This window comes from Sardina pilchardus, chromosome 2 (genome assembly GCF_963854185.1).
Source record: "Sardina pilchardus chromosome 2, fSarPil1.1, whole genome shotgun sequence".
Lineage (NCBI taxonomy): Eukaryota > Metazoa > Chordata > Actinopteri > Clupeiformes > Clupeidae > Sardina > Sardina pilchardus.
Genome location: NC_084995.1, coordinates 32056919 through 32077800, shown reverse-complemented (window position 1 = coordinate 32077800; position 20882 = coordinate 32056919). Strand labels below are relative to the sequence as shown.

The 20882-nt window shown below is 44.9% G+C and overlaps 1 protein-coding gene across 3 annotated transcripts in view; it reads right to left on the bottom strand.

Annotated features, from left to right (window-relative positions):
- agap3 (ArfGAP with GTPase domain, ankyrin repeat and PH domain 3) overlaps positions 1 to 20882 on the bottom strand; it is a 131903-nt gene that overhangs the window by 35444 nt on the left and 75577 nt on the right. For all 3 annotated transcript variants that reach the window (XM_062527254.1, XM_062527260.1, XM_062527245.1), the window contains exons 9-11: positions 16768 to 16851; positions 9729 to 9833; positions 7336 to 7507 (exon numbers count right to left, since the gene is read on the bottom strand). In XM_062527254.1, coding sequence (XP_062383238.1) covers positions 7336 to 7507; positions 9729 to 9833; positions 16768 to 16851 — 361 coding nt within the window. The remainder of the gene's footprint in view (positions 1 to 7335; positions 7508 to 9728; positions 9834 to 16767; positions 16852 to 20882) is intronic.

Here is a 20882-nt window from a genome sequence, read left to right as displayed (position 1 = left end):
ACTGCAGCTCTGAGTGTCGCTGTTCCCCTGGCTTCTCTCGCTCACCTCGTCTCCCCTTCAGCCCAGTCTCTCTGTTATCACAGGGCCATCACCTTTTGTTGTGTTCAGCTTCGCCCGCTACATGTGTAAAGTGCCCCTCCCCTCCTCTTTCACTCCTCCTCTAGCATCCCTCCCTCGTTCGCACTCTTCCCCCTCTCCCCCTCTCCCTCCCTCCCTCCCTTCCCCAGTCTCCCCTCCCTCTCGGTGTCTGCCTCTAATTAGCCCTTAATTAACAAGATACACTCTGAACGGTAATTAGCTCGCCTCATCCCTCTGACTGCCGCCATCCATCTCTCTTGGCGGCGGCTGTTGCTCTCTCCCTGCCTCCCAATCAGGCAGCGCCGCGGACGCCCGTCGCCTTTTATTAATTCATGGGCCCGGCTGTGCCGTGTGGGGTCCTCGCTCCTCCTGTTCTTGGGCTGCCTGCCCCCCTGTACCCCCCCCCCCACCCCCCCACCCCCCAACAACATCCGACATACTGACTTCACCAGTCATACAGACTTCATAAGGGTTCGAAACAGTCCCGCGTTTTAAGTGTCACCAACTCTGTGTGAAAGTGTCTGGCGTACAGGATGGTGTCATGCGACAATAAATCAAAGGAGCAGAAAACACATAAACGCCACATCTCTGATGGATGGGCTTCCAATGTCTGACGGGCATGTTCGCTTGGGTTTATTCCCATACAATTCTGTTTAGCGGTTAAACGTTAAACCCCCCCCCCCCCCCCCCCCCCCACACACACACACACACAAAACCAAGAACAGAGAGTTCATGTTTAAAAAAATGTCAAGTGAATATGGAGTACTTTTATCATGAGCAATTAAAATTGAGCAATAAAGCGCTATCCTGCGAGAGGTTTTTAGTCTAGTATAAATTGCTGGAAGAGCAGCAGAAAGACCTGTCTGGTACTGCCGCGCCATGGCTCCCTCCACAAAATCTTCCTCCGGTTTGACTAATAGGCTACAGGGTGTTTTAATTTCTAACAGCCCAACATGCAAAGCGTCTCTCCTCGGGCTGCTTCTTAGTGCATAATTACAGCATTCCTGCTGGATACGCTCTGAGATCTGATGATATTTATCTAAGAAATGATTACATAAAGTCCTTACTACACGCATAGTCTTTACTAGCCACTAAATGAGATGAAAGAATTACATCCTGATATCTTAATTTAAAAAAAGAAAAACACACATACACACATTCCCAACTATAACAACATGATCCTGAAATGACAAACAATACAAGCTGTTGTCGTCCCCTATTATTTTTTTTGTGCTCTTGTAATTACTTGAGATTTTTGTCACGAAAGTTAACAATGGCTAATAACCGTGAGCGGCCCAGTTAGGTAAACCAAGCAGCGCTCTTGTAAGGATAATGTGTCTCAGCCATTAGCGAGAGTAATAAGTGTGGCAAATTCACATGATCATGTCTAATTAGTATCAGTAATTATCTTGTTGGGCCCAGGAATATTAATCTTTCGTTCCCCGTAGGGGCGGGCGCTCAGTCACAGCGAGAGGGGGAGCGAGAGCCGCGGAGCCGTGCTGCGGAGCGCGCGCTAAATTAGCAATTTCAAATCAGTGCAACAGGGGGAGGGGCAGGGGTGAGCTCCAGCAAAACAACACATTAAATATGAAAAGAGGGGGTGAGAGAAAGAGAGAGGGAGAGAGAGAGAGAGAGAGAAGGGGGGATTATGGAGAAAGGTTAGAAGAAGCTTCAGAAACAATGGTACTGATGTTTGTATTGGTAAAAGAACACTTCATGTTTTGGAAATGTTTATAAAGCAGACACCTAGATCCAGCTATCATGGATATTATCTGCTGATGAAATATTGTGAGAAGGAAAATCAAGTGAAATCAAATAAACATGATGCTTGAAAATCAGAATCATGTAAAAATTCAAAATAATAATAAAAAAGGAACCATTTAAACAGCTGTAAATAACTGTAGTTGACCTTGAATCTGTTATGAAAGTCAGTCATTTGATATTTTTCCTCAGTATATGTATATTTCCACAGAAGTGTATGGGAAGTGCTTTTTCCGTTGTACTGGAAACCATACATCTGCATATAGGAATGCATCCCATCACCATCACCATCACCATCACCAAACATCACATATCACTCATCCCACTCCTGTCAACGCCCCATCCAGTGAAGGCGCCAGTAGCACCACTTTTATCATGAAAATGACACTTCTGAAAGCTATTTCACACATGCATGCAACTGTGAAGGCATTCAACATTCAACAATCACAACACCAAGCCAGACAAGCAACAAAAGGCTGCCAGGGGCAAAAAACAAAGAAGCCGTTAATTTTACAGTTCACCACAAAAAAAGACAGTGAATCATGCACTGTCAAGCTCATTTGCTACTTAGAATGCAAAAAAACCTGTCATTTTTTACAATACAAAACTATTAACGGTCCAAAAACTTTCACTTTATAATAATACATTCTAGTTTCCGACAATTGACAAATCAAATAAGGGAATAAAGAATCAGAAAAAAAAAAGATAGCCGTGTACGACAAATAGCAGTGCACGCACGGCAACTTAACTTGTGTTAAGAATTCTGCAATCATCTCTAATTGTCAAATCTGATGCTAATGATTAATGAATTAAACATGTCTCTGCCAATTAGTCCCTCGAGAACAATTCTGCATAAAGGCTCAGATAATGTAATTACAAGGCGGGAATAATCAGCCCCAAGCACGGGGCAGAGTACTGTACAATCCATCCCCTGCCACTTCTATCGATTGGCGGGCCATGCTGAGAGTGACTGGAGCGGCAGGGTTCCCTTGCCTGAGTGGGTTAGGGGCTCTGGCGTCCGTGAGGCACAGTGACTCCACACAGGCTGGCTGAGTGGGTTAGGGGCTCTGGCGTCCGTGAGGCACAGTGACTCCACACAGGCTGGCTGAGTGGGTTAGGGGCTCTGGCGTCCGTGAGGCACAGTGACTACACACAGGCTGCCTGAGTGGGTTAGGGGCTCTGGCGTCCGTGAGGCACAGTGAGTGGGTTAGGGGCTCTGGCGTCCGTGAGGCACAGTGACTCCACACAGGCTGGCTGAGTGGGTTAGGGGCTCTGGCGTCCGTGAGGCACAGTGACTACACACAGGCTGCCTGAGTGGGTTAGGGGCTCTGGCGTCCGTGAGGCACAGTGAGTGGGTTAGGGGCTCTGGCGTCCGTGAGGCACAGTGACTCCACACAGGCTGGCTGAGTGGGTTAGGGGCTCTGGCGTCCGTGAGGCACAGTGACTCCACACAGGCTGCCTGAGTGGGTTAGGGGCTCTGGCGTCCGTGAGGCACAGTGAGTTGGTTAGGGGCTCTGGCGTCCGTGAGGCACAGTGACTCCACACAGGCTGGCTGAGTGGGTTAGGGGCTCTGGCGTCCGTGAGGCACAGTGACTCCACACAGGCTGGCTGACGGGCAGTACAGCGCAGTGCAGTGCAGTGCAGCAGAGTCACAGCACATCACAATGGGGACTTCAGTCCAGTGCAAACGAGGGTGACCTTTATAGCCCATTGAAGCCATAAGGCAACAAGCACTAATTTATCCCCAATGCAATTCGATTGCTAACTTGTATCCAGTTGTGACTCTTTTTTTGCTTCTGGTATGGAGCCTTCTGTGTCCTTTGTGTATTTTTGGTTTCTTGTGTCTTTTGTGAATTTGTTGTGTTATTCATGCATACCTGACTGCAAGACCAGTTTCCCTGAGGGGACAATAAAGTTAACCTTACCCTAACCTAACCTAATCGTGAATCAACTGGTAATTCAATAGGGATGAGTACTAGATCAGCAGCCAGTGTAAGGAAACCTTGTTCATTATTCATTTAAAGAATTTGTTTGTCCACACTTCTTACACATGATACCATATGCTGCTGTGGCACACATTACTTTCTTCCCTCTATATATATTACATGACCAAAAAGTTCATAAATACAGAATTTAAAATAAGCTCAAACAACCAACTGAAATCACTTGTAAAAAGGCTGAAGTGTGATATGGGGGAAAAAACCCTATAAAAGAACTCAGGGACAGACTATCAAAGCACCCACAGAGTAACCAACGTAAATCATTGGACTTCTAATGACACAGGCTTCACAAACTTGAGCTACAGTACATATAAGCACTTCATAAGTTAACATTTCTTGGAATTATATGTACAGCGCATATTTGTGAGAGTATAAATATATATTTATGAGTATAAATGTATATATGCTAGAGTATAAATGTATATATGTGTATGCATATATGTGTGAGAGAGGAGTGCAGTGCTATGATGGGGGAGCTAAGTGGAGGCGATGGATTAGCGAGGACCAGTGTCAGCGTCTCATTCCTCTGGCTGCCACCCCTCGCCTCCCCTCCCGTCTGAAGGTTGATGAGCCGTGCCGAGGCCTGACCCTTCTGTGGAGACGCTGCCATTACATACAAGTGGGGGGATAATGAGGACGGCATGCTAATGTGGCTGGGGCTGGGGCTGGGGCCGCGGACAGACATGCTCAATCTGGTGGCGCCCCCTTACTTGCTCCCTCACAAGACTACAGGGTCCAGCTCTCCTACACTTCCACACACACGCACAAACACACACACACACACACACACACACACACACACACACACACACACACACACACACACGCTAACATGTGCCACTTCCACACTTCCACACTCACAACTGTTTCTTTCTCTCTCCTGCACTCTGTCATACACACACACGGTATGACACACAAACAACCCTGACCCATGATCTGAAATTGATCCTATGTACCATACCTTGTGGGTGTCTCTGTATGTATGTGTGTGTGAGTGTGTGTGTGTGTGTGTGTGTCTCTCTCTCTCTCTCTCTGAATCCAACAATAGTGCAAAGTGACATGAGTAGTAGTTCTTTTTTTTAAACTTCCAGCCACCCAATCATTCTCAATGCAACTAATGAAGTATTACTGGTCCATCAACTGTAAAAAAAAGGCAGGATATCACCCCACAATAGAACACTAGGAAAAACACAAAGTAATATACCCAATACTCAAACTTCTACTCCATACTAGAGAGAAATCACCCGTCTCTAACACCCCCAAACACACACACACACACCCACACACACACAGACACACACACACACATCTCCAGCAAGGCGTCTCGGTGAGGTCTCCCCCATCCCGTGCGGACGGCTCTGATTAAAAGTGATGGGGAGGGCCATTAATGCAGGGGCATTATGGATCTGTCGCCGAGTGACACAACTGGATGCGCGGCTGCCGAATGATCATATTTAAAACGGTTCCACTGAGTACTTAGCAGAGGGATTACATCAAGGCTGGTGTAGACAGACTCTTTTACTCACAGACACATGCACTCATTCATTTGCCTCCTTCTCTTGCCTCCCTTCCTTCATCCCTTCTCCCGCTCCCTCCCCACTCTTTTTTCTGTCTCTACCAGCAATCATAATGGTCTTTAGGAAGAGGGAGAGTGTGTTGTGGGGGTGATGTGGGGGGGGGGGGGTGAGTGGAGGGTTGGGGGGGGGGGGGGGAGTGGATGAATTACTGGCATAGGGAAAAGACAGAGCTCGGCGACGGCCGCTGTGAATGAAAAATTACCCCTTTGTTCGCTCTCATCAATTGCATGCCTAATGAAATCAAAATCAGATTGCATAATCAAGTGCGGGCCCTCCACTCGCCGGGCACCCGCTGTGATTCGAAACCTTTTCTCTCTGGAGTGGAAATTAACACAATTTTCCCCTGGCGAGGCTCTCTGATATGGTGAAGAGAGGCCTTGGGGGGGTGGGGGGGTGGGGGGGTGGGGGCTAGAGGGTTGTTGTTGGCAGAGGGGATGGGGGCTTGGGGGGTTGGGGGCCTGAGTATTGTTCATACAAAAGGTCCACTTCTGATTGGTCTCCACTTGCCAATCAATAGCCCATATTGCAGAAAGGGCCACGGAACCTAAAACAGCTGATCAACAGGGCTAAGCAGAAACTTTGGCTGAGAGAACATTATGGCGAATTACAGCGTATTTAAAAAAAGGTTACCGTATCTAGATATGAGCCTTTACGCCAATTTATCCAAGAGGCTGTGCAAATGACCTAGCCTGGAATAATCTAAACTCATTCACAAAGTGAACAGAATGTGGTGACTCTTGATTGGGATACGTTTCCAACACTTGCATTGCAACGGACACTTTGAAATCATTGGTCCAGCCTTACCGATCACATTGATCAGAGGTTCTCAACATTGCTTCCTACTTCGCCTTAACTTTACAAACTGATCAAGCATCAACAGTCAGGAAACAATGTATGTGAACAACAATGTTTTCCAACCGTATTTTTTGACGTCTGCAGATGTTGCTGCTTCTGTTTGGCACAATAAGTTGCCTTTTCTTTGAATTTCCTCCAAGACTAACTATTAGCAAAGACTGGGCAGGGTAGAGGAATAAAAATGTCTCTGTTAAGCAGGGGTGGCCCTCCTCCTCTCCCAACTGCTCTCCACGCCGGTCGGCAGCCTCTCCTCCTTGTGAAGGTTAATGATTTGTCAGTGCCAGCGCAACTTCCAACCCCTACTCCCCTCGGCAGCAAAGCCGCCCCTAACTTTAACCCCCATCTCACGACTTCCCTTTCTTTTTGACTAATTAACCCCTTCATACCTGGAGACCTGGCTGGCTTGGATGATGCCCAAAACAGTTTCCCCAACCCCCAAACCACCCCCCCCCCCACACACACACACACGCCTCTTCCGATGAACTATAAGTCACTGTGGTGGTGCCTGCTCTGCTTTCTATTCTATAGACACTGCCAATGCCTGCAGGGTCCCACTGGACAGGGATTGCTGATTTGTATTAATTACTGTTAATTACTCTTAATCCTCCCCCCTAAATCCAATTAGTTGCTTCCCCTTGCCTAAGCCCCTAGTGTAACTACTGTGACATAGATACAGGCCACCGATTTCGGTTTCCAGATGAAGGCAGGACCAGGTTGAAGCTCAATCACTTACGTTATGCTCACTCTACATATCTTAGCAACATGTTAGAAATGTAATAAATAAAACATAAAAATATTACAAATAATATGATAAAAAAGAACATATTTTTGCTCATATTGCCTCCCTACTCACAGAATGTGTAGGCCATGATATTTAGTTCCAGTGGTGTATGTCCCAGACATGCCAATCAGTGGTGTGTTATGATTTTTTTTATTCCTTAACTTAACTTTCTTTGTTCTATTATTTCTTTCTGTTTGGCATTTCAAAGCCTCCCAAAAACCAAAAAAGTATCTGCACGGCAAGTTGTTGTCCAGAAGCTGCTTCATGGTTGTTAAGGACCTACCAGAGGTGCCGACGCCCAGCTGCAGGGTGCTGCGGTCCTTGGGCAGGCCGTTGGTCTTGGGGCTGGCGGTGGGGGCGACCGTGGCCACAGCGCGCGGAGGCCTCTTCCCTGGCACCTTCACTGTGGTCCTCAACAGGTCGATCTCCTTCCCATGCACATTCTGCATGTAGTCCTGGAACAAACCAAAAAAATGGCAACACAATCAATTGAGTTGGTAATTTCCAGAGAGACACCAAGGCCACAGCCTAGAAATGCCTGCAAAGGCTATAACTTATCAAGTAAGTAAAAGCTAAATTATTCTCTGTTACTAGATTATTAAGATATTACCAGAGTATTTCAGTGAATGAGAATATAATTGGCAAACGCACCCTGACGTCATTCAGTGTACACCCACTCAAACAGCTCAAAGTACCCAAAATGGCCTCACACAGCCCTTCACCTAAGCCCTCAGGGCCAGCCGAGGCGGGGACTGGCACTAATGTCGACACTCGAGGCTGCAACTGGAACCTAAATCTGGCCATTCCGATGTGGACCAGAGTCCGAAGCGAGAGAGTGGATGGCGAAAATTGGCAGGCTCAGCAGAAAAAAAAGGCAGGAGGGAGATCTCGGTTCTCTGAAATCTCATGCCAAAACCTCTGCCTTCTTTTTTTTTATTACATGCCATAAAGCACTAATTTCTTCACAAGCCTCGCTAATTACCCAGTGAGCGCTCTCATTTCACTTTATTGCCGGAATTAACAGCCAGTTCCAAGCGCAGAAAGCTATTAAGATGTGTGATTAAGCCACATTCAATTAGTTTCAACAAACAATTTAATTGATGTAGCAGAATTAACAGAAGGTGATTGTGTGGATGGCTTGGCTGACTGCGATGCAAAATTAAAAGGGTCTCTCTCTCTCTCTCTCTCTCCCTCTCTCTCTCTCTCTCTCTCTCTCTCTCTCTCTCTCTCTCTCCCTGGCCCTCGTTTACTCTGTATCGCTCTGTCTCAGGGGAGATGCAGGTACACAGCCGTTGACAGGCGCTCCACTCCGCCTCAGTGGTCTCAGCCTATCAGGCTGCTCTGCCCGTGGTCCAGGGGTGTCCGCCGTTAACCCACCCCACGTCTATCCGTCAGTATCAACACGCCTCGCTGTTTACATGAGCACTCTCACTGCTCCTCCTTGGCAACAGCAGGGCTGGAATGCCCATGGGTTACACTGTAGTTCCCCTCAGCACCAGGCTGGCTGTTCACACTGCTGTATTAAGACTGCTCATTGGACAGACCGGACAGTGCTGGGGGAAGCCTCAAACCAAAACGCACTTCCAAAAGGCCAGCTCCACTTATGAAGTCCATTCAGATAGAGAGGAGCCAATCTGGCTCTTACAAGGCGGATCCTACACGTTTACTGCCATGACGTAAGAATATGTGACGCTATACATCAAGCTGCCTGTCCTGGTGGGAGACGTAGACGTGAACCATTCATTAAACTCTGACGGTAACTAATCTGGGAATTGGGTGTGATGGGAAAAGAGCTGGTGATTGAGGGAGGGAACTCCTCGAGTATCGGGACAGAGAGAGACAAAACCACCAGGGAGATAGAGGGCCTTTTGAGTGTGGGTGTGAGTGTGTGTTTACCATGATCATAACACACACTCATACATATACACACTATGCACTCAGCCTTTCTGTCAAAGAGAGAGAGAGAGAGAGGGTCTATGAGAGAGTGAACAGTGACCGCTGGTGAGAGAGAGAGGGGGAGAGAGAGGGAGCGAGAGAGAGAGAGAGAGAGAGAGAGCGTGTGAAGGCAGGAGTGAGTTGGAGTCCTGGGAGTATTTAAGGGGTATTAGCGGCTCGGTGGGGTTCTGGCAGAGACGGATGCCCAGTGGCCGCCAGGCTGGGGCTCCACGCAGCGAGCAGTTTGGAGGGGACGCGTCCGAGGGGGGGGTGGGGGTTGGGTGGGCAGGCGAGGCGAGATGGCCGCCGTGGTGACTGGGTGAAAAGGCCCCGCAGAGCCCCTCGTCGTCATTAACGTGGGCCACAGCGGGTCGCCACGGCAACTCCGAGGCAGCCTCCAGCAACGACCACTCACATATCTCTGTCTGAAGCAGCTCTCTCAGCACCGACATAAGTCAGCACTCCTCTGCTCTTAAGCACTAATGGACTATACAGTCAAAAGCAGATTGGGCTTTAAAGTGCCAATGTGTGATTGTAGTCAAGTAAAATAAAAAAAACAGTTTATTAAAAAGCCTTTTTAACATCATAGACCCTGCATGGTGTAGTTGATCACAGAAAAGAGCAGCAAGTCTGTTTTTAAACCAAGAAACAGACGTTCAGCTCATTCATGTGTAGTCAAACACAGACAAGTCATTCTTATGATACATTCATATAATTCATACTCATATATCGAGGACTTACATGTAAACTGGGGTGATAGGTTAGGAGGCCGTTATCACACAGGGTCACGTATTTCTTCTTCCATTCTTTATTCAGGGATTTCCCACTCCTCTTTAAAAGGATTCCCTGGAGAGAGAACGAGACAATGCAGAGAGAGAGCTCATCAGCACAGACGATCATTGCAAAAAAATAAATAACATCACCAAGGGCGGTTATGGTTATATTGCATTTAGCGGACACTTTTGTCCAAAGCGACTTGCAGAAACACACAAAGACAATCAGCTAGGGTGCAGGTCTATCACCAGCTTTCTTTTATTCACACTCAGAAACTGAAATCCCAGCTTTGAATCATAGATTAATGAAGACGGACACTTATATGGAAGACACCATGTCCATTTTCCTGTAGTTTTTTTCACACAGATATATCAAAAAGTTACAAGTGCTGCCTGTAACTTCTCTGATGAGTGCTTTGATGTCTGTATGCACTATGCCTGAATATACAGAAGAAACATTAAAATTTTAAAAACCTGACAAAACTTTAGGCTGCCGTCAGTTTGCATTGTTATTGCCATCCCTACCACTAACACCACCTGTGGCAGAATCAACCCCCATTTCAATGGCCTCCAGTCACCCTGCAGCCAGGCCTGAGGAGGCAGGGGCAGAGGCAGAGGTAGCCTCCCTGGAAGCAAACAGCACCAGGCTGTGGAGGCGAACTTTGGGAGACCTCGGATTAGGGATGTGTGTGATCTGCGCTTTTCAAAGCCCTGCTGGGCTCCAAAAGCCCTCTGTTCCCCCACCTCTCATCTCCCTGCCGCTTGCTGTTTAAGGCCCCCAGGAACTGTGCCGAGTTGTCCTCTTATCTGCCTGTTAAAGTGCGGCGCAAACAATGTAGGGCCCTCGGCTGAAAGCGGCCAAACACAGCAGCTTTGGTAACGGGAGGAAGTCAGGCTGGGGGGGGGGCTTCATTAGGGGATTAGGGAGGGTGGGATTGGGGAGGAGGGGGTATAGGATTGTGCTTTTCTTGCCACTTAGGTGTGTGTATGTGATGAGGGGGCACAGGGGGTGGGGGGGGGGCTCAAATATTTTCATTGCCGGGCCCATCCTGCAGGGCCTCTAATCCGTATTAACACATCAGGAGCTGACCCACGCTGACCCCGGCATCAGGCTGCTGGGCCGACAATCAGCCTAATCCGCTCCTTCTTGATCTCGGCTTCAGAACCCCCCATGCCAAAAGCCCGCGACTGCAGAGTAAAGGCCAATTATAACATCTGTAACTGAGCCGCTTGCTGGATTGTCTGGATGTGCTCCGTCAGGAGAAGGTGTGCTTTTTGACTTCAGAGTCAACTATCTCGCTGCTGTTTCTGGACAGACAAACACATGGAGGTCCAACAGCGGCAGAATAAAAAATTCCAGCAACTATTTGCTATACAGACGCCGCAACTCAATGTGCTTGTTGGTCATCTGAGATGATTAGATTAACCAAGACATTGCCAAACATCTGATTTTATGGGACTGTGTTGGCTACTGACACCTCATAACTGCAATGTGATTAGTAATGAAAACAGACTTTGCATGGCCTATATGACACAAGTGGAACATGTATGCTGTGAGTAAAGGTTTAGCAGTATTTGTACTAGGCATTAATAATTCGGCTTAAACCAGCTCTTATACCCAGAAATATCCATAGAACTGCTCCCTTGGCATGAAGGGGGAATCATAATTAGCAAAGGCCTCAGAATAAACAATCGATATATGATTGCCAGTCATTGAACCATTCTTTTGAGATAATCCAGCAATCACACATGGCACATGTTCCCTCATATGCCCAGATAATGGTCACATGTATCCAGTAGGAGCTACAGGAAGCTGTCAGGCTCATTACAGAGCTTTATGCAGGGCATTAGCCTGCTAAGCCTCCAACGTAACCAAGAAAATGACCATCCAGCGCGACAATCCCTTTCGAATCAAGCGACGTTAATGGCCTATTCACTCCTGATTTGTTTAAATGGGAGTCGTGTTCCTGCTCTGACTCTATTGACGTAATGGCGGTATTGAGAAATGGCCTGTCGCGTCGAGCTTCTTCACAGTGATGATCACATGTTTCACAAGCAAATCTCTCACATGCCTTGTGTCCTGTATCGAATGAGGCGCAAATCTATGTATGTAATCAGCGAGCACGTACCCCCCCCCCCCCCCCCCCCCTTCATCAGCCCATTGTACAGCAGAAGAAGGAGAATAAATCAATGTTACAAACACAAAATTAATATGTACACCATCAGTCACAGCAGTGATGAGATGACTGTGGTTCTCTGGTCTCGGGCAGTTTCAATTATGCTCAGCAGATGCAACCGCATCCAACTTGTATTCTGACTCTTTAGTGTGTGTGCCATTTGGCTTTATTCTGGTTTCTGGCTTGAACTCCAGATGGCACTTTACTTGGATTGTCTCCTTCATACCATCAATAGTGCTTCAGATTGTCGACATTAACTGTCTGAAATCTGTAAAAAATCTGTTGACACTTTAACTACCATTTATGGTGATGGTTAAGGGTTGGGTTGGTAAAGGTGCTGTTCAACAACAATTTTACATGATTATCTCATGTGGGTAGACTGTCCAGGTACAGAGTTACCAAATTCAGTTGTGGTGCTACATGAGAGGATTTGGGCACAAGAACAGGCAACCTCATTGATGTTCCTTTTCAGAGAGTTCCAGAGAGTTCATGCTGTGTCAGTAGTCTGACTGTGGAGCCAGGTCCCAGGTCTTGAACAAACACCCATAAAGCCCTGGAACTCTGACACTCTGCTCAATGTGAACACACACACACACACACACACACACACACACACACACACACACACACACACACACACACACACACACACACACACACACACACACAGATGGAGATTGCCCTCTTCTACCCTAGTCCTGCTTGCCACTGCCTAGCTCTGTGACACTCCAGAAAGAGAAACTAAATAAAGCTGCATCCTGCCACGGTGGCTAAGTGATGGCCTACCCCATTGTGAGAGACAGAGGAGTGGGGAGGAGCCCAGAGGATGGTGGGGGTGGGGGGGGTGTATGGTTTTCGGAGGGCTCACAACAAAAGCTCAGTGTGGACAGTCCTCTAGTACCCAAGTGCATTGTTGTCCTTATTTACCATTTTTACAGAGGGGCCGGGGAGGGAGCGGGAGGAGGGGTCCGAGGGGCAGTAGGGTGGTGGGCGAGAGTGTGTAATTACCCCAGTAGGGGGCAATTATGCTCACACTGCCACTTTGATCCTCCTGATTGTGCATTTGACTGGCCAGGCAATCGGCTACTTTCCAGACCCGCCGCAGCCCCGACCCTCTGCTCAGCAAACACTACCCCCCGACAAAACAAAACTCAATGATACCTCAATCAACCACACTGCAATGCAAAAAGCTTTCAGTAGCAAACCACTGAAGTGACCCACACATAGAGCAGTTTAGGCTAATTGATAGGTGATGGTGATAGGTGGTGTTTAAACTGTTTGTAGGTCTTCTGGGAAAAAAGACTATTCAAAACAAATAATCCGGTGTCACCTAATTATCTTGATTTTAGACTTTAACAGACAGAACGTGTGTAAGCTAATGAAAGAAAATGTGAGTAAGAACACACATTTAAATTGCTACTGATCTGTAATTAATTATTTTTAAGACATGTCTGTAGGGGAATTACACTCCCAGTCTTCAATGTTATCAAAAGCAACGTGCAGGCCAACACAAATCACCTTACACACCAAGCCACTATTCATGTTAATGTTATAAGAGTGTGATGGCCTGATACAGACATATCCACTCACATACTCGTTGGATAATAGCATATTCACTTTACTTCTTTCAGTTACACTTGAACTTTCTCTCAAATTAATAAAAAACAAAACAGCATTATATACAATCAATAATAATAATAATAATAATAATAATAACACAAAGTGCAATGGCTGATAATGGCATAGATAATAAGCACACACATTCAGCGGGGGGGGGGGGGGGGGGGGGGGGGGGCATTTGGTACAACGGCTATTTGGAAATGGCTCCTTCCGCTTACACTACCACCACTACATCTGTAATCCGTACACTCCAAATCAACTTCCTGTCACTTAAACATTGGCACTTGTGAAAAGACTGGATTTTTTTTTTTTTTTTTAAGAAAACGAAGCCACATTATTATCCCCTTATACAAGCTACAAAATTAAACCACAAAAGATCATTTTAGGCTCATTTTAAGTGATTTAAGTGTACTATTTAAATATAATGTGCCTTGAGACAAATGCCGGCTACAAAAACTCACGAAGAATTAACAAGACGAAAGAGGAAGACATTCAATAATATTTACAATGTAATTATATTAATGTTGTTGGTTTAAAAATACATAAAAAATGCATTATCAATTTTGTTGCACTCTGTTTGATGAAATTTAGCAAGCCTGTGCAATGGGATCTCCTAAAATACGCTCAAATAAAAAGGAAAAACTGTGATAAATGTTTACTGAACAAAGATACTTTCTAAAAAATACTCTAAAAATACTTTGATTTCATGACAATGAATTACTCTGACTATACTGTATCTACCCATTTTAATCTAACACAATCTATGATTGTGTTCAACAATGTGTGATTACTACAATAACTGATCAAGGAAATTAGTTCAATAAATCAATAATTATCAAATACTGCCATCTAGGGGTTATTGCCAGTACTGAATGGACACCTCAGTGTACACACTTTGGAAAATGACCACAATTTATCTCATCATCACAGATTAATGCACCAGATATGTGCTGTAACATACCATGACAATCTTGCATTTGGAAGTAAGAGAGAACAGGGCATATTGTCAGCATTTGTAGCTTTTCTCTCAATGACTGTGAATGATACAACATCAAAATGTAATACCGAGTTTGAGCACATATTTCATATTCGTTGTGCTGACATATAATATTTTGGCGTTCTCAACATTACCTTGAGAATGTGCTACTGTGAAAACTTGCCCGTAACTGCGTAAAGGTCATATTGGATTATTTAGCAAATATGAACACGCCATTCATTGTGTACATACTGTACCTTTATTTGATCTTTTATCCAAAATGAAATTCAACACTGTAATTGAACATAAAAAGTGATCAATCACCTTTAAGAAACAACATGCCAAGTAAAGCCCCACAGTAAAATGACTGCATCTACATCTAGGAGGAAGAGGTTTGGTCTGCCAGAATCACTCAAAGTAATAATTCTAGTAAAATATAAATCCCCTCCAGCCTCTCCTGAGGCAGTCTACATAGTACGGGCCTTTTGTTGTATCTAACATACTGAACCCCAGAGGCCATTGGTGGGCTGTTTGAAATCTAGTTCAACACAGACCAGGCCGACGCACTACTAGTTTAATCTGATCAGAATCGTTTGCTTGGTCCAGGTAATGGAATGCTAAACACATTGTTTGTCGTCCTCTTTTTTCCCCCACACGTAAGACATAAGACGTGCTCTTCCCTGTCTGTACTGGCTACTTCTCTTCTTAGCCCACATAGAAAGATTTTCAAATGCTGAACCATGTTGCAATAAACCAAATGAAATTACCTATGACCTAGCAGTTAGGAGAAAACCTGAAAGGGTTTTAAATGGTTGACACATGTGACTTGTCCCCTGCCTGGTGACTGGTCACAACTCACTTCAATTACCCGTAATTAAGGCCAAGTCAAAATGCTAGTTCAAGTAAGGACTTCTCTAACACCTCTAATAATAAAGAAGTTCATGTAAATACTCAAAAATATTGTCTAAAATCTAAAAGATTCTGTCACATGAATATGGTATGCCATGACTTGAATGAGAAAGTTGTGCTAAGGTAAGAGAGATGTCGAGGCATGGGTTTGTCTCAGAAAATGTAGCCAGATAAAACATGGATCAACACTGGCCTCTGGTGTTCAAAAGGAGTACTGCAACATCCCTATGCTTCTCTACATGTTATGGGCTGATACATGCAGTCACTATGTACCTCACACTTTATCCATCCTCTGCACTTTTCCACATCTTCCGTGTGCCAAACACACATTGCAGACATGAAGTGGTATACAACCTGCAGCTACAATATATTTCTGCACTTACAGTATACGTTTATCTTGTGCTCACCTGTGCTGTTGTGTGCTTTTGTGTCAGTATAAATGTTCTGTGTGCTTTGAGCACACTTTTCATCTGGTGCCAGCAGGGGTGGATTAAGGTGGCCAGGGGCCCCTACACTATACAGTCACTGTGGACCCCCCCCCCCCCCCCCCCCCAAAAAAAAAGCACACCCCAAAACACAATATAGGTGCTTTCACACTGGACAGCTGCACTTGCTAATTTGCCCGTCTTTTTTGCGGTTTGGCCCAAGCTTTCATACTGGAGGCGGCTGTGAGGGGTACACTTTTTGCCGCCTCCATGGCAGTGTCAAGCAGTCAATAATGTACCGGCTTTTGAGTGAGATTGGTGGAGATGTCGACACTACATTTTGTTCAACCCACCCGTGCCAGTGCCACCTGATTTCATCTGATTAGATACTGTACATTATAGCTGAGATGACAACATTTACTTGACATGACCAACATTTGAGTACTGTACTGTACTGTACCATGTGACCATTCTTTTAGGAGTTATCATGTTTTGTGGCATAAACTGATGCCCTGAAACAACACATGCATGTGAACATGAGGACATTGGACTTGGGACTTGAGAAAATTACCACATACCAGTGACCTCACTGACATCTTAAATTATGATATCACAAGTCATAAATGATAAGTATGTCTGAATAAACTAGAAATTGCATGCACTAAAAACAATGGCTGTCAGCCACCTTTCCAAAGTTCTAAATGAAAATGACGGGGTCAATGCAGTGCGCTGTTATTTCATGCAGGGAAAAAAATCCACTGTCATTTTGACCAAATTCTACCACACTATACAACTCTTTTAACTACCGTTCAATGGTATTTAGTCAGGTGACATGAATGAGCAGTATGGGACGGTGTACTTACCCTGTGTAATGTAAAGAGATGTGGTAGCACCACTCACCTGTTTGATGGGTATGGCCCTTCCACTGCCTATGCTGTCAGTTTTACTGTCAATGCTCTTTGACTGCTCGCTGGCTTTCCGCGACTGCAAGGAAACAAGACAGTCAGTCGGTCATGAGAGCATTCTACTGACACTCACAGGATGGAGAGGGAGGGAAAAGGAGAGGAGAGGAAAAAGATCAATATGAGTAGTGTGTGTGCGTGCGTGTGTGTGTGTGTGTGTGTGCGTGCGTGCGTGCGTGTGTGTGTGTGTGTGTGTGTATTAGTGGGTATGTATGAATGTGGATGTGTTAGGAAGCCTGATAGGTGCTAAGAGTGGATGCTGTGGTGAGAAGTAAAACTTAAAATGTGTGAAACAACTCATAAAAAAACAAAACGAAATACAAATGAAAAATAAAATAAAAATGAAATAAAATAAAATAAAAATGTTGATCTTGAGAGGCTTAGAAAGGGACACACAGGCCAAACGACAGCACATAAAGCAGCACACTGACGTGCAGCAAGAACAGGGAGCACAGAGAATACACACCAGGACAGACAAGTAGAACGAAACAGAAAGGAAACGTCCCCAACACATACCCAAACAACAACAAACAAACAAACAAACAAACAAACAAATAAATAGACAAGAGTCATGACTCAACCCTGACCCACTGTGGGACTGTCCCACTTCAACTATCTCTACCTCCCTTCAAAATGGCCATTTTGTATAGGTACCCTGACTTTTTAACATCTAGCAACACACTGATACTCATTTGTCAATTTCCATGGAGGGTAAGCATACACGTTAGAGTTAGGAGGAGAACAAACACAAACGTTATTATTAGGGTCATTTTAGAGTATTGCAGGACACCCATGTGACATGTCAAGACATTCCCCTGCAAAGAAATACAGTTAGGAATTCTGGACCTTTCCAAACAGACATGGGAGAAAAGTTAGGGTCAATGGTTCATCAGGAGCATATCAAACAGCTGAGCCAAAAACACAACACATTGGAAAGTGCAGTGCAGGTCCACAGTAGCTGGAAACACAAGGTCACCAAGAAGCTGTCCCAAGAAAGGAAATCCATTAAAGAGAGAAAAACAACAAGCATGTGAAATTGGTTATCACAGACAGAACAGACAAAACCCACAACATCACCCCGCCCCCCCCCTTCCCACAACAGATACAACCAGACACTCAACATCCACCCACCTAACCCACCTCATCTCTCAACAGTCACACCAATCATACAAGACGACTGGATGGGCTCACTCAGAACAGGATGAAATATGGCCACTCACCCATGGATTGAGGTCTGGGCTCAAAAGTAAATTTGCTCTGGTGTATTTTTCAACATTTTATTATTGTTTTTTCTATACAGACACCATACAACTCAAGTCACATGTTCACTTTTGAAATATTCAACAGGCTTAGCCAAACATTGCAGTTCCCACAAAAGAAAGATAGGACAATAAAAGGCGCCATGTATTATATATTTCATATAGGTATATAATATACTTTCTATAGAATACAATTATGTAATTAAAATTCCATACAAGATATACAGCAGTCTATGTCAATTTTTTTAATGATATAAAAGTGAGTCTGAAACAGTTCAGAAATCTTGGACACAGAACCTTTACGGAAATAAACAAAAAATAAATTATTAAAAAATAAAAAGTATGACCAAAACAAATAAAGAAACCACAAAGACACTACATTCTTACAGGTCGGTGCAAACCATGATTGCAAACACCTATCATGGATAATGCCATACCCCTTGCTTTAATTTCAACTTCCCTATCCTATTTTTATGAAGGCCTTCATAAAACGTCCTGACTTGGCTTTTTATCCTTTCAAGTTTGTTTCCTTTTAACCTGCCATAAAATGCCACAAGGCCAAAAAAATCAACCATCGTTTAAAACGAACGCACAAGTCTGACAAAAATTTTGTTTAAATGTTTTTAAAAAGTCTTTAAACAAACATGTCCAGTGTATTACTTATGCAGTAGCCTGGTTACTGATATGGTTGCATGACTGTAAAGCAAAAGTTAGCATGAACTGAGCTTCAATGTTGGTGCAGACACTTGTGACAGAATTGTGTGTCCACATTGATGGTCAGTTCTGGCCAAACACCATGCAAATTCGAAACGTTCGTAAATGATATAAAACGATGCATTAATGCAGCAATAAAACTATAACAATGCACAGACGTAGCATGGTTCAATTTTTTTGGCCTTGCATTTGTAAGTGTTCTTTACATAGGTCACCTTACATTAACTCAGACGCTCAACTTCCCGCCAGAAATTGAGCTGACATCACAGAAAAAGGCAAAAAAAAGAAAGTTGAAGTCAGTTTAAGAAAAAAAGAAAAGAGTAGAAAACAATGAGTGACAGCGAGCAACTTGGCATGTGTTGTCCTAGAGTCCTCGTGCTTGTTTATGGCAAAGGCAGTGTGATGTAATGTCTTATGTTGGGTCTGTCCTTTTCATGGTCAGAATGTTCCCAGGGGTGTAAGGTGTGGTTTAGCACAGTGAGCGAGCAAGGGTAGGGTGGGGGTGCGGGGGGGGGGAGGGTTCGAGGGCAGGGGAGGGTAATAGGGTGCCAGCATGGGGGTTTTGGGGCGGTGGTGGGATTTGGGGGTGGGGGTGCAAGGGTTCGAGTGATAGTCCAGGAGCTTCGAGCTCACACGCTACCTTAAGTGCAACTGAAGGCTTTGCTTCTGCCGATTCTCAACAAAAACAAACAAACATGTACGGTCTTGGTTGACCACTGACGCAAATGCCTTTGCAGTATCTGTTTGGTGTTCCCTACTGTCAGAGGGCGACAAAATGGCTGCCTAGTGAAACCCTCACCAGGGCACATGCACATGGAGGAGGGGTGGGGTCCAATCACACACACACACACACACCCTCCGCCCTCGACTAATGCCTAACTCTGAACTCTTTTTGAGGTGCCACAGGCAGAGGTCCCTGCCTCCTTCCCCAATACCGGTGGCCTCCTCCCAACAGTGGGCTCTTTTACTCAGAAGGGGATGATGGAGAGCCCTTGTTGATGGGAGGCAAGGGGGGAGGACTGACATGGAGTTGAGGAACGAATCTGGGGATATTAACCAAAAACAAGAGAGTTCTACCGAATATTCCTTCTCTTCTACTCACGTTGTACTTGGTATGGACTTAAAAAGACTCCAACACCCCTCCGTATGAAGAGGCAGAGATTCATATCAAAAGAAGAACAAAAGTGATACGAGTGGGTGTTGCCATGGAGGCTGGGTAAAGTGTGACTGGTAAGAGGAACAAATTGAGAACATCTACAGGTACTGGGACTCAAGCAAAAACCAATTATGGCTCTGGAGACAAGGGGAAGAAATAGGCAAGTGGGAGAGCCCAGGGCCATCCGGTATCCTTGGAAGCACTGTTTAGTATTTTCTTTTCCTATCCTGCTCTGACATCTAGTGGCTGTTTTAGACATGGACAGGGCTTGTGAGCAACAGTACACACGAGGATACAAAATGTCCCAAGAGTGTGTAGAGAGACTGAATGGTATCTACCAGGGTAATACTCGCTTACTTGCTCATGTTAGCAATGCATGCTTTGCATGATCCATTTGTTTAGCGAATGCAAAATATGCTTTATGTGCTATGTGTAGGTTGGGGACAAATAATCAGTGATCAAATAAAATAGATCATTTGATCCGCGAGTTGAAAATAAATCACATGGTGCAACAGTTATTGGTCAGCTTTGCATTGTAATTTGGCATGTAATTCCTGCTGCTTTGCTTTATGTCATAAGCTATGTGTGCTAAAACGTTGTGTGGTGTCCAAATTAACTTAGAGAACATTAAGGCCACTCTTACAACAAACTGACTAGTATAAAAAATACCCGGGTATATATATGGTTCACATCATAAGCGGGGCATCAGACAAATGGGGTATTGACATTTCTCACAGAAATACAAGTGAGGAACTGGCATAATGACTGACTGAAGCGTATTGGTACTATTTAATTCTGCATATTACTTTTTTTTCTTCTCAAAATGGCAAAATGTCTACAGTAATTTAAATAAATAAAACTACAACAGAGCAGGTGGGGCTTAGTCTTTTGCTCTTGTGTTAAATGTCCACCACACGGGCGATG